Raw genomic sequence first — 14,346 nt, 5'->3', positions numbered from 1 at the left:
GAAAATTCAGGGTGCAATTTAGGTTTGTGAACACCAGATGGCGCATGGAACTACATGACTAACCCTTCTCCCGGTGATCGGAACCCGGTGCCTGCTGCCAATCAGCAGGCACCCAGGGTCAAGGCCCAGGGGGGTCCTGTGACCCCCCCCCCCATATCAGCGATCGCTGCAAACCACAGGTCAATTCAGACCTGCGGTTTGCAGCAGTTTTGGGAGGTTTTTGATCTCCGTGGTCTGTGACCGCGGGGATCAGAAACTTCAAAATGCCTTTATTTTATGTTTAACCCCCCCCCCCTGCAGCCCTCTGTGTTATGTGCCTGCGGGCGCAGCGGGGGGGGTGCGGTGCGGCAGTGCGGGTGGGAGGGCCGCGATCATCAGGGCGGTGCTGGGGGGGGCAATCATCCGCCCACCCCCTCTCTCAGGATGGCCGAGCGGTTTGCAGAGTGTCAACACATTGCTGACACTCTGCTTGAAACGTCTGACATCTGTGCCGGCATCTGACATCTGTGCCCTCCCTCCCAATCACCCACTGCTCTGCTGTGGCAGCGAGTGACGGTTACCATGGCAACCGGATGCCTTTACAGGCGTCCGGCTGTCCATGGTGCTGATCAGAGGCTGTCCATGATGCTGATTGGACTTCTGCTAAAGGCAGAAGTCTATTCAGACTTTGTAAAGTGAAAATACAGTACAGTACACTATATAGTGTACTGTACTGTATTATACAGACATCAGACCCACTGGATCTTCAAGAACCAAGTGGGTCTGGCTCCAAAAAAAGTGAAAAAAAAGTTAAAATAAAAAAACACATTTATCACTAATTAAAAATGAAAAAAATTTAATTCCCTACACATGTTTGATATCACCGTGTCCATAACTATAAAACGGTCATGCTACTTTCCCCGCACGGTCAACTCCATAAAAAATAAAAACTATGATGAAATTGAAATTTTGTCCACCTTACTTCCCAAAAAAGGTAATAAAAGTGATCAAAAAAGTCGTATGTACGCCAAAATAGTACCAATCAAACCGTCACATTATTCCGCCAAAAATGAGCCCCTACATGAGACAATGGCCCAAAAAATAAAAAAACTATGGCTCTCAGACTATGGAGACACTAAAACATGATTTTATTTTTGTTTCAAAAATGATATTATTGTGTAAAACGTACATAAATAAAAAAAAGTATACATATTAGGTATTCCGTAATAACTTGCTCTATAAAAATATCACATGACCTAACCCCTCAGCTAGCTCACAATTTGGTGAATGGTGGGGTCTGTTTTCTCACATCCAGAAATCAGTTGTTATTGTCAGGGAAGGTGTGTATGGTAGCTAAAATTAATCAAAATGAATGGCCAACGATGCAATGCATGAGTAGGCCAAGTCAACTCAATGAGCTTTGTTCTGGACCTACGTTTATGATGCCTATGTACCATAAAAAGGTAAAAAGGTGATATGGAAAGGGCGTGTCTTAGTGAGTGCCTTCTAGATCTACAAAACCTTTGAATCAAAATAGTTGTACAATCATTTCTATCGCCAAAACAATGGATGCTTATACTTCTGCTCAACTTTAAATGTATGTTTGAAGAGGTAAGTGATAAGTAGTCGAAATAAAGCATTTTGCATAGTCTAAATATAAATTAGTAAGACAAAGCATATTTACCTTTTAAGTTCACAGTGATGATATTATCTCCAACCAGGTATCCACAAGGTAACATTTCAGGCACTTCTGTGTTATTTGATCTAACTATATCACCAATACTATAACTGGTGATGGCATCTGAGGTTAAACCTAAACTAGAAGCTGGATCCACACGGTATACATATTCCTAAAATGCCAAATAGATTTGGATTAAAAATGTATTAAATTGAAACTGAAATATAATACAAAGATTGAACATAGTTAAATAGAAAAGTCTATCCTAGGCACATTTATTTCCAATTCTGTTGGCTATCATAAGTTAAATCTTGCTACTGAAACACAAGCGCAACATGACATATCATGAAAATTAGTAGCACTTGTATATTTTAAAGCTACAACATGGCTTTATTGACGCACAGAATGAATGGTACACTCTGTTAAAAAAGTTTGCATTGTTTAAAGGGGTTTTCCCATCACATACATTTTAATGGGGCCGCCAAAAATAGCCAAGCGCTGGCTCGGCTATTTCCGTCTGCCCCACAGTAATGAATGGGAGCGGGGGCCGCGCATGAGTGGTGTGCTCTCCTTCACTTGCATGGGAAAAGCGGAGAGCAGCGCTTGGTGGTGGACGGACCCCGGGTTTCCAGCCACCACTTTCTCCGCTCCGTTCTCCTTGTATGTGCGGGTCCCAGGGGTGGGACCCGCACCTATCAGACAATGGTGACTTATCCAAGCAATATGCCCCCATTGTATGTGATGGGAATACCCCTTTAAATGAGTATATCATCTCTTTAGGACTTCAGTAAAATCCTCAAGAAACAAATATCAGATGATCTGAAAAAGAAACAACTCAGTATAGAGGAAACATTAAAAGACTTATAGATCAGGAAAAACTTTTTCATGAAGTTGGCTATAGATGGAACGCGGTTGTTGACTGTTTTTGGAAGTCCTATAAAACTGAATGGAGAGAGCTGCGCACCTTTCCATAGCTGGCAAACAGTGGCTTGTTCTTGAGATAGACGCAGGTGGTAGAGGTGGGACTCACATTTATTGGAATTTTATGTATCTGGTTGATATGTCAGAAATGTCTAAAATGTCTTATTTGCATAAGAAACCATTGTATAATTTTCTAAAATACTTCATGCATCAATTCCTTGCAGTATGCAAGATCTTTGATTTCTGTCATTTGTCATTCAAATAAAACCTTCAATGTTTTCTTCATTTGATGGACACACAGGTGTTTAGCTCGCAACAGTTACATCATAGCTATCTGAGCCACATCTTATAATAACTTCTCCATCTGTGTGCCCACAGACAAGCACCGATTTTTGCAGGGTTTCTATTGAATGACAATCTTGGAGATCTTGAAAACTTAGATGGACCGATAAAGATTATATTAGAAAACAGTATAACTATTCACAAAAAATAACATTTATTTATTCAAATCCAAATACCACTGTTAGGCCTCTTGCACACAAAAGTTTTTGCGTTCCGTATACGGACCGTGTACAGAACCATTCACTTCAATGGATCCGCCAAAAAAAACGGAAGGTACTCTGTATGCCTTCCGTTTCCGTATTTCCGTTTTTCCGTTCTGTTCAAAGATAGAACATGTCCTATTATTGTCTGCTTAACGGACAAGGATAGCACTGTTCTATCAGGGGCCAGCTGTTCCGTTCTGCAAAATACAGAATGCACACGGATGTCATCCGTATTTTTTGTGGATCCGTTTTTTGCGGACCGCAAAATACTGAAAAAGCCATACAGTCGTGTGCAAGAGGCCTTATTATGTAGTATAAGAATAAAAAGTTTACCATCTCCAGACACTGCTTTCAAACACTGCTGATGCAAGAGGATAAGCTTTGCTTACCCAAAAAAATCAATTGGCCATATTTGTTTTTTGGGTTGTGATAAGTAAAGGACACCTATGGCTTTGGCACTTTACCTTATTCTGTCCAAATCATCAAAGGGAACGCACGACAGACCTAAATAAATGATCCTACAGCTATAGATGTGTGATGGTCTAACAGAGTAGCATAGGGGGATTGATTCTTAACAGAAACTGAAGTTGGAGTTAGAGAGAAGAGAATGTGTCACTTTTTCCTTTTTTCTAATCTGTTTTAATTTTCAGATTTTTTTAATTCTATTACCTGAATATGATTATGGTGGAGACCTTCTTGCCTGAGCTGTTCTTAACAGCATTTAGAGACATGCTTTACAGCAGCCACATGGACCATAGGCACAATGAACTGGGGGACAGGAGGGGTCGGATGGGGGGCTCATTGACTTTTATGGGAGAGTTTTTTAGGCATGCTCTGTGACCTGTGCAGAGGTCAGGAGGGAATAGATAATCTGTGATATCACCTATTGTGAAGGATTCTATGCTATATATACACATAAGTGATATCTGTCATTGTAATCCTGCATGTAATGATAAGCAGATAACTGCAGTAAAGTGATCTGTACAGTCAAAGAAGTGGTGACTATTATTAGGCTTAATGGCCAGTGCAGAAACTGCAAAATTGTATATTTTTTTTTTATATATGTATAGATAGTGACATGGAAAAGTAAAAATCACATCACCAATTTTTATTTTTTTTTTAAATATGTTTAGCTTAAAAATTTGATTTAAACAATAGGTGATTATCTGATGACACATTCTCTTTAAAAAATACAAACACATATGGCAAGCAATAATGAATGCTGGAGTCGCAGCTCCTTTTCCTCCTGCCTCCAACCCTGTCATAATCTGAAATGAATCCCTTTTTAGAGTGCAATGTAGCAACACATGAAGTTTAATTTTAATAAAATAAAAAAAAAGCTCCTTAAATCTGCCATTAATGCAAGGTAGTTGCTCTAATGTGCTTTACTGGATAATTGTTTCTGATGAGAAATTGTGAAAAAAAATAGACTCATTGATATTGCAAATGTCTTGCTTTTTATGAAAATGTGCATTTTTCTTTTCAAATGCGCTATGCCACTTGTATAATTGTGTTACGAGAGCAAGACACAATTAAAGATAATGGAGCAGAACTACTAAAACTGTCTGCAATTTAGAAGCATAAATGTAGATGTGATGGTCAGATTTACGCTACTTTCACACCTGCAGCGTGAATTCGAGCAGGCGGTTCCAGCAGAGAACTGCCTGCCGGAATTTTCCAGATCTGGCACTGCCAGATCCAACAATGCCCGCTGGGCCCATTAAGTATAATGGGGTCCAGAGGAGAATCGGACGCAAAATTGCCAAGAATCGGTCGGACACAAACCGCTGCATGCTGCAGTTTGTGTCTGCCCGATTCTGGCAGCCAGATCATAGTAGTGCAGGTGTGAAAGTAGCCTTAGATGTTATGTCAGGACACTTTTCCCAATGCCAGCTCAAGGCTGGATTACTTTAGACCATTATTTTGCATGAAAACATGGTGCTTGCTATTAATAAATCTGGAACATTTCACAAATTCACTAGGCCAAGACCCTTTCCAGTGTCTAGTGAGGTGGCAAACATGTCTTAAACACTAAATAAATAGCATTTATAATAGTAACTATGTCCCAATGTGTTGGAGTTACCTTAAATAGACGTCTAATAACTGCATCTAGGACATCCCATTTAGTTTTCCCACTGACACCAATAGATCCAATTAAATATTGATGACTTTTTGCATCCTAAAAAAAAAGATACACATCATCCATAAACATAAAAATTCAGAAGTAAACGAGAATACATGTATTTCACATACCAGTTGATTAAAGAGAGCATGTCACCTCTCCTGACATGTCTGTTTTACCAAGTGCTTTCATTCTACTTGTAATAGCAATTCTGGAGCATGGTACAACATAGACTTATAAGCACAGATGCTCAAAAATTATTATTACATGGGGAATGCCAGTAGATACTAAAACGGACATGTCAGGAGAGGTGACAGGTCCTCTGTAAATGAGTAGTACATAGGGCTTCTCCAAATTCCACCCATTTTTTACAACAGTCTCAAACAGGGGCTTCATAAATATGATGTAACAACGAAGGGCAAAGATTCTTGCTCTAGCAATTAAATAATTACCTTGGTCTTTCCAAATCCTCTGTTAATAGAAACTATAATTTTGACACTTCTCCCTTCTTTGTGGCATGTTCCATTTCTAGAATCTTTAGCATCATCTAATAAAATATCTGTTGAAATAAAAAAAAAAGAATGTCACTTTATATTAAGATAATGCTTATCAGTATGTTACATTAGGTTATAGATATTTAAGACCTTTTGTTAAGATAGGTCATCAATATCAGATTGGTGAGGACTGGTACATGACCCCAGTCACCCCCCAAGCGATCGGTTGCTTGCAGTCAGCCTCGGAGATATGACAGATGGCACCTCTCCGCTACTAATCACGTGAACTAGCAGCGATATCCATCCATATAAGCACATTGTTCATACCTGTTGCTATGGTTTCTGCTATATTCAGATTATTTAACGAAAGACCGAGAGACTGCCGTGAAGAGGAAGAGGATGCACAACTGGATGATTCAGAGGACGGTTTTGCTTCTTTTCCTGGGGTGTTTGTCTCAGCTTTTAACCTGTCGTTCTCAGCTTTAAGTATTTCAATTTCATTCTACAAAGTATGACATCAAGTTAAAGCATTAGCATTTACAGATACAACTTTAGCAAAAAGAAAAGCTTTACACTATTTAAAAACTAAACTAAAAATATGTAAAAAAATAAAAACTCATAAAACAGAAAGCATCAAATTTTACTGCCACAAATGTTAACACCTCAATCATGAAACAAAAGAGGAATTTTTAACTCAAAGGTGCTAATGAAAATCTGCCGTGACAGATGTCACATCAAACAAATTAAATAATTCCTTTTTTTTCAACAGAAACTGTGTTGCTTAATTAATTCTTATTTTTAGGCTTAAATCTATTTCATCTGTATTCTGAATAGCAACTTTGTTCATGGTATTTGGGAAGTATTGTATGTTTAAAGAGGTTGGCAAATTTAATTAGGAACCAGAAAAGTGTTTACATTTATACAAAGACATTTAATCACTGTCGCTCCATTCCGGCAATTGGGGAAACATGACTGCTTAGGCCAGTGCATAACTGAAGAAGTGTAGGTGACTGCAGATGAAATATTCCACCTCTGGTTCACAGGGGACTGGAAGGAGTAGGGACAGGAGCTTCAGCACTGGAATGGGGTGGTGGGTGTCTTTTTTGCTTTATTTTAAACACTCATGCCCCTTATTACATTTTCTTTTGGGGTCAGACAACTCCTTTTAAGAGAACCTGTTATCAACTTTATGCTGATCGTACTGAGGGCAGTAAAAAGTAGTGACAGAAATGCTGATGTCAGCGGTGTGTCACTCATGAACTAATAGTAAGTGGTTACTGAGAAACCAGCATCATAATTATTGCAGCACAGGCCTGGAAAAGAGTCAGATCTACCGGAGAAGAGTCCTGGTTATTCCTAATCTCCTGCTCTCTCACCCATCTGCTGATGATTATCAGTTCTCTCCTAGATAGAAAACTAGGTAGAAGACTGTCAATCATCAGCAGGTGGGCAGGAGAGCAGGAATTCATGAAGAACCAGGACTCTTCTCAAGTAGATTTGACTCTTTTCAAGGCCTAGGCTGCAATGATTATGCTTGTTCTCGTCGACCACTTACTTTTAGCTCATTTGTGACACACCGCTGAAATCAGCATTTCTGTCACTATTTTATACTGCCCTCAGTACGGTCAGCATAAAGTTGATGACAGGTTCCCTTTAAGGCTACGTTCACATCTGCGTTTTCCTTTCCGGTATTGAGGATCTCAAAACCAGAGGAAAACGCTTCAGTTTTGTCCCTATTCATTGTCAATGGGGACAAAAATAAACTGAACGAAACGGAGTGCACCACAATGCATTCTGTTCGATTTCATTGTGTTCCCATGCTGCTCACAAAAATGCTGCAAGCAGTCTTTTTGTGTGCATCATGGGATACTGATCAAGACGGATTCAGAATGAAACACAATATAAGTCAATGGTGCCATATCCATTTTCTTGGACACAAAAGAAAGCGGATCTGGCACTCATTGACTTACAATGGTTTTAGTGCCGGATCTGTCTTGGTCATTTTAGAGATAATACAACGGGGTTGTCCCACAAAACAGTGATAAGATGGGGGAACATTTTATAAAACTTTCAACCATATTATCACTATTTGCACTACCTTCTTTGATCAACTACGTGGTAGACACCCCCGCTCCAGCCATTTTTCTCCAACCTAATTTTCTATTATCCAGAGCACTGTCCATTTAAAATATCCCTTTTAACGTTATCATCACTATTTAATATACTCCATATATTTATTATAGAGTCTACGTTGGTTTATTGCATATTTATCAAATGTCCCACTTTTGATAAATCATTAAACCTAACACTTTTCACTAGAAAAACCAATCCAGTTTTCCTACTCCAGCCTCCTAGTGGAGTAAGATTTTTTCTGACTTGTTAAGTGATAATTCTGGAGTGAAACTTATTAACATAGCTTAACCATGGCCATTTTTCTATTCATGTTTTAAAACTGGAGTAGTGTAGAAATGCAAAAAGTAAAAAAAAAATTGCGCAAACGTACAGTAATTCTGGAGTGAAGGCATGATAAATGAGGGCCTTTGTGCCTTGTGTAATGCTTTACGGGATAATTTAATCGTTGCTATTGTAGAAGTTCAATGTTTAATTACTAACCTGCATACGGTTCATTGCTTCTCTGATTTGGTCAAGGTGATGAGCAGAACTGAGGGCTTCAAGGCGTATGTCTGTTAATTTGAGCTCTTTTTCCCGAAGTTCACCTTTGAGCTGTAGAATGATCTCAGCTTCTGCTTCAGTACATTCACAGATCCTTAGAATAGGAATAACCATGTACTAGTAGTTATTTGTGCAAGAATTATTAATTTATTGTGTGATTTCAGTGTAAAACAAGAGTTGTATTAGGCTACTTTCACACTCGCGTTTGGTGCGGATCCGTCATGGATCTGCACAAACGCATCCATCATCCATTCAGATAATACAACCGCATGCATCCATTCAGAACGGATCCGTTTGTATTATCTTTAACATAGCCAAAACGGATACGTCTTGAACACCATTGAAAGTCAATGGTGGACGGATCCGTTTTCTATTGTGCCAGATTGTGTCAGTGAAAACGGATCCTTCCCCATTGACTTACATTGTGTGTCAGGACGGATCCGTTTGGCTCAGTTTCATCAGACGGACACCAAAACGCTGCAAGCAGCGATTTGGTCTCCGCCTCCAAAGCGGAATGGAGGTGGAACGTAGCCAAACTGAGCCAAACTGATGCATTCTGAGCGGATCCTTATCCATTCAGAATGCATTAATGGCAAAACTGATCCGCTTTGGACCACTTGTGAGATCCCTGAACGGATCTCACAAACTGAAACCAAACCACCAGTGTGAAAGTAGCCTTAGAAAAAAAACCACAACTTTTATCAATAAATAAGGAAGTACACAACATTTTTTTTTTGTTTTTAATGTCTTCCTGTTTTTAGAACAACAACAAAATCCAATTCCAATTTTCTACTAGCAATACCCTACTAGGGCATTCTGAGTTAATAGAGGGGGAAGCCTTCATATAACTTCCTGGAGTGGATAACGGCTACAAAGCGTATCTCTAGCTCTGGATGACTCTGAACTTTCATGTATATATGGACAGTTTGTTTATTTCAGCAGGCCCAATGGATGGCTTCCCATGTAGTGGTGCTGCAGGACAATTAAGCAATTTTTGTCCTGCCCCTAGCAGATTGTAATAAATGGGTCAGCAGATTCAATTCTTGTACAAAAAATATGTCTTGAATCGAAAGTGTTCAGACTTCCCTTAAAGGTTGTATATGACACTCTTAGGTCTCTTGGGACTGTAATAAACCTCTTTCAAGCTTTTTAATGCACAGACCACTATAGCCATGGCTAAATGCATGGTAGTGGTAGTTGAGCGAATTGAAGTCAAGCAAATTGACTTCAATCAGAATGTCAGGAAAAATTGGACTTGTCACAAAGCCAAATTGTATCGCTCTTCAAGGTAACAAATCAATTTTTCATAAAATAGCGGTAAAAAAAAATACATACTCACCTCATCCATTTGCTCGTGGAGAGGCCGTCGTGGCCATCTTGATTGAAAAAACTGTGTGAAATCTCGAGCATGGTGACGTGTGACATCACCACGTCAGCGCGGGTTCTTTAATCAAGATGGCCGTGGCGGCCTCTCCGTGAGCAAATGGATAAGGTGAGTACGTTTTTTTTAACCCTAATTAACCCCTGAAAGGCCTCAATTTTAATTTTAGATGCTGAAATCAACGATGAACGTGGCATCTGAGTGGTTCAATGACGGGGGCTGGCTTGGTGAAATTCGTCGAAGCAGCCAAATTGAATTTTTGATAACTTCGCTCATCTCTAGCAGTGGTGGTAACAAACAGCCTGTTTAATAACATACATTATTATTAAATTAAAACATGGTCAACAAATTATCTTTTTTGGTGGCAGATGCCTTCTTCTCTGTCTTCTGACCTGTAAATGGTGGCCACCATTTTGAAAGATTCATCTGAATTGAATAGCAAAGGATTCAGATTCGTCTGGAATCCAAATTTTTAGGAAGTTCGAGATGAATCTTTTAGAACTGATTCATTCATCTCTACCCCAAATGAAATCCATAAGATAGTAAGGATTTCAACTTTTTAATGGTTAATGATTGCTGCACAAGCACTTGGATAAAGAGGGGTTAGTTACTGACATAGATTTAAGACAAAGTTTTTTTACTCTGAGAAGGAAATGGCTATTATTTCATCACAAGACTGAGTTGTGTTGAGTAGTTGTTTTTGTTTTAAAAATGCTCATGTACCAATTTATGCTTTATTTCGAAATAACATTCTCACTTCTAATAAGCCCATCCTAATGATTATTATCATGAATAAATTACTGTCAAACTAGTGAAAGAATGTCAGAGAAGAAAGATAAAAATTTAATGTGATATAAATGCTTTTATAAATTTAAAGTAAAGCATCGCTTAATAACCTGAAGCAACTTAAAGTGTGCCTTTAGTTTAAGGCAATTTCTGAAATGTTAAAAAGAAATTCAGGAGTTTTCATCAGTTGGGGTATCATGATCACCAATTGCCAATAAACTTTTGATGCGTCTCTGTAACGTCATTACTGTTTTTTCAAAACTAGGGTGCATTTTAAAACCAATATCTAACAAATAGAGGTATACCCAAATGCAAGCCTTTTTCTTTGTACCCAGCTTTATAACAAGGATACAGTTCACTCCAGCAATTTCCCCAATAAAGTACATCATCCACCATTAACACAGCACACAGTATTATTTAAATTGTCTCAAAAATCATGAATTTGAATTCATTTGTGAATTGGTCATTTGGGATATGTTAATACACTTTAGTGCAGGCATGCTCAACCTGCGGCCCTCCAGCTATTGCAAAACTATAACTCCCAGCATGCCCAAACAGCCTACAGCTATCAGCCGACAGCAGGGCGTGGTGGGAGTTGCAGTTTTACAACAGCTGGAGGGCCGCAGGTTGAGCATGCCTGTTTTAGTGCATAAGTACATGCAAATTTTGAATTAAAAAAAAAGGGCCAGTCACATGCACCACACGGTGTTTTACCGAGATCCATGCTTGTAGATCACAAGGCCATTTTGCCTTTTCTTCTGTGGCCAGTTTAAAGCAAACCTGAATTCACACAACAAAAGATGTATGGATTTAACTAAAATAACATTGCTCAAAAAGCATGTACAAAAAAGTATTTGTTTGTCCGGGCCCACATCCGGTTATCTGACCTTTAGTTATCATGTTATCATCATTTTTTTAGTGTATAATTTTTAGTTACAACAGGCAATATTTATTTGACTTGAGGTTGATGTGAAAAAATGCTAACTATTTTAGTCTACCTAAAGGATAAGCTTTAGTGTTATATAGAAATATACACCAATTATTGTACCATCTCAAAGTAGATGTAATTGTCATTTCTGTATACTGAATTTCACATCCATGGTCACGTGTCTCATAATAATTAAACCACTACTACCACTATCAACTCTTTTTGACAAATTTTTGTTCTAATAAAAAGCTTCTTTGGGATGACTACCTAATCCTGCAATAAAAAAAAATGGTCTTTTAGAGGAGTGGATCTCTCAAAGAAGTGGTCAAAAACAAAGAAGATAGGAGAATTGTGCACCTATGACCCTATTGCTGGTTCACCGTTTGGCCTTCCTTGGACTACTTTTGGTAGGTAGTAATAACTGCATACCAGGAATACACCACAAGACCTGCTGTTTTGGAGACACTCTGACCTAGCCATCTATGTAGCTATCACAATATGGGTCTTGTCAAAGCTGCTAAGATCTTTACACTTGTCAATTGTTCCTGCTTCCAACACATCAACGTAAATAACTGATTGTTCAATTGCTGCCAAATATATCTCATCTCTTGACAGGTGTCAGTGTCATGAGATAATGAATGTCATTCACCAATGGTTTTAATGTTTTGTCAGATCAATGTGTACTATATGTATGCATGTAAACAGAGATAAAACTGCACTTTTATTGAAAAATCTAGTAACTTACTCTGAGTTGGTTGGCGATTGTTTTAATGTAGAACAGCTGGAATCTGCAGAATTATGTTGTAATTTTGGAGAAGATGGTACTGAAGAATCCGTAAGCTCTTCAATATCTGAATGGGAAGACGGTGGTTTGTTGGACTTTTTCTTACCAAAGGCTTGCTTGAAGGAGCTTCTCAACTAGGAAAAAAATACTGTGTTATCTATCTAACGGTGTACAGAGATGTCTTCATGACTCTGTAAGGTTCTTGTACCACCTACATGACTCCAGATATAGCATTTGCATAAACAAAGGGAAATCAAAGTAAAGTAATAGGGGCATGGTTGCAATGCTGATAAACAGTCCTTTCATTCCATCTAGTCTAATACCCAAAACCATACAGTATGATGCTGCTGAGATCATGACATTCAAGTACCGGCATGTTGACCTGTCAGTGGGATTGGTATCCGAACCAATTGGGGTTTTGATTCTAGGCCCAATCCTATAGCTAGGTGGGAATTTAAGGTTTCCTATGTAAATAACTTGTGACTGCATTTGAATTCAGGGCTATTCACTGTGCCACTTACTACAGACTGTTCTGGTGATATGACTTTTGGCTTGTTTATCACGTCTGTCTCTCCTGGTTTTTGACACTGCTTACTTACTATTTGTACCTTCCTAGTCATTCTGTAAGGGCTGCTACTTGTGTGCTTGCACCAGTTTTCTGTTATGAGCTCCGCAGATGTATCCTGTTTCCCTAGCAGCCAAGTCCATTCTGCCTTGTAGTGGCTAGAATGCATACAGAGGAAACCTTAGTTTCAAACTACCTGCAGTGGTATTGTAAGTATGGCAGCAGTTTTGGGGTTTACTGACTGAGGTCCGGGTGGTGATTTAAGTATTTATTAACAGACAGATTCCCTTTAACACAGTAAAAGTCAATCTGCTAAATCTAGCACTGTTTTACCTGCATAAATGCCTTTCAGTTATAAACTTTCTTTAAGTGGGGGCTTCTATGGAAAATGAAAGGTGGAATCGGATTGGTTGCTATGGGCAATTAAGCCAGTTTTCCTTTACATCAGTTTGATAAATCTCCCCAATAGTCTTTAAGAAGAACTCCCGCAAAAAAATAAATGTATTCTCTGACCTGCTAGAAAGGTACATGATGTAAACTGTAGTGAATGTAATTTTCTTAACTGTCTGTATTTGTGAGCTTCTGCTTCTCATCTGTGTCATGTGACCAGCAATCAGACTTTCCAAATAACACAGCATCTTATGTGTGGACAGGAGGTCAGTTTCTCTATGTATTTCTATGGGAGCCTCACTCTCAGTCTCATAGGAATAAATAGAGAAGTAACTGACTTCCTGTCCTGTGTCAGTTGAAGATCATAGTGTTGGTCACATCACACGGCTAAAAATTAGAAGGGAGGGGATAACTCATAAATACAGTCACTGATGAGAAGATTACATTCAATACTGATTACATCATGTACCTTTCTAACAGGTGAGAGAATAAAAATGTAGGTAGTTTAGGTTGTAGTAAGTATATATGTCTAAATGGACCTGGACTCTGTTTTTTTTTCATACAGATCTACAAATTCCCTGTTTAGCCATAGAGTTAAATGATACATTCAAGCTGTAAGAGCTTACTACATAATGTTAATACATTAAACTCAACAATAAAACAGTATGCAATCAGCACTTTAGTGGCCCTTAGTGGTGGCTGCAGGCAGACAGAACATTATACAGTAATTGACTCTATTTATTTATTTATATTAGCAACATGATGGATCAGTGGTTAGCCACTCACTGGTGCCTTGCAGCACGAAGGTCCTAGGTTCAAACCTGACCAAGGATAACATCTGCATTGAGTGTGTATGTTCTCCCTGTGTTTGTGTGAGTTTCTTCATGGTACTTCAGTTTCCTCCCACACTCCAAAGACATACTGATAGGCAACTTAGATTGTGTACTCCATTGGAGACAAGTGATGATAACGTCTATAAAGCACTTCAGACTGTCAGTGGATATAAGTGAGTGAAATAAATAAAAATATATATATTTATATACATATATTTTTTTCTTTATAAAAATGATTAGCACTTAATGTTTTATTTTTTTTGGGTG

At 38.6% G+C, this 14,346-nt stretch overlaps 1 protein-coding gene across 13 annotated transcripts in view; it reads right to left on the bottom strand.

Annotated features, from left to right (window-relative positions):
* NAV3 (neuron navigator 3) overlaps positions 1–14,346 on the bottom strand; it is a 549,543-nt gene that overhangs the window by 40,510 nt on the left and 494,687 nt on the right. For all 13 annotated transcript variants that reach the window (XM_040410312.1, XM_040410320.1, XM_040410268.1 and 10 more), the window contains 6 exons: positions 12,253–12,425; positions 8,353–8,506; positions 6,067–6,241; positions 5,698–5,804; positions 5,207–5,302; positions 1,664–1,829 (listed from right to left, as the gene is read on the bottom strand). In XM_040410312.1, the coding sequence (XP_040266246.1) occupies positions 1,664–1,829; positions 5,207–5,302; positions 5,698–5,804; positions 6,067–6,241; positions 8,353–8,506; positions 12,253–12,425 (871 nt within the window). The remainder of the gene's footprint in view (positions 1–1,663; positions 1,830–5,206; positions 5,303–5,697; positions 5,805–6,066; positions 6,242–8,352; positions 8,507–12,252; positions 12,426–14,346) is intronic.

Source organism: Bufo bufo, chromosome 1 (assembly GCF_905171765.1).
Source record: "Bufo bufo chromosome 1, aBufBuf1.1, whole genome shotgun sequence".
In the NCBI taxonomy this organism is placed as follows: domain Eukaryota; kingdom Metazoa; phylum Chordata; class Amphibia; order Anura; family Bufonidae; genus Bufo; species Bufo bufo.
This window is presented reverse-complemented; position numbering and strand designations above follow the sequence as displayed.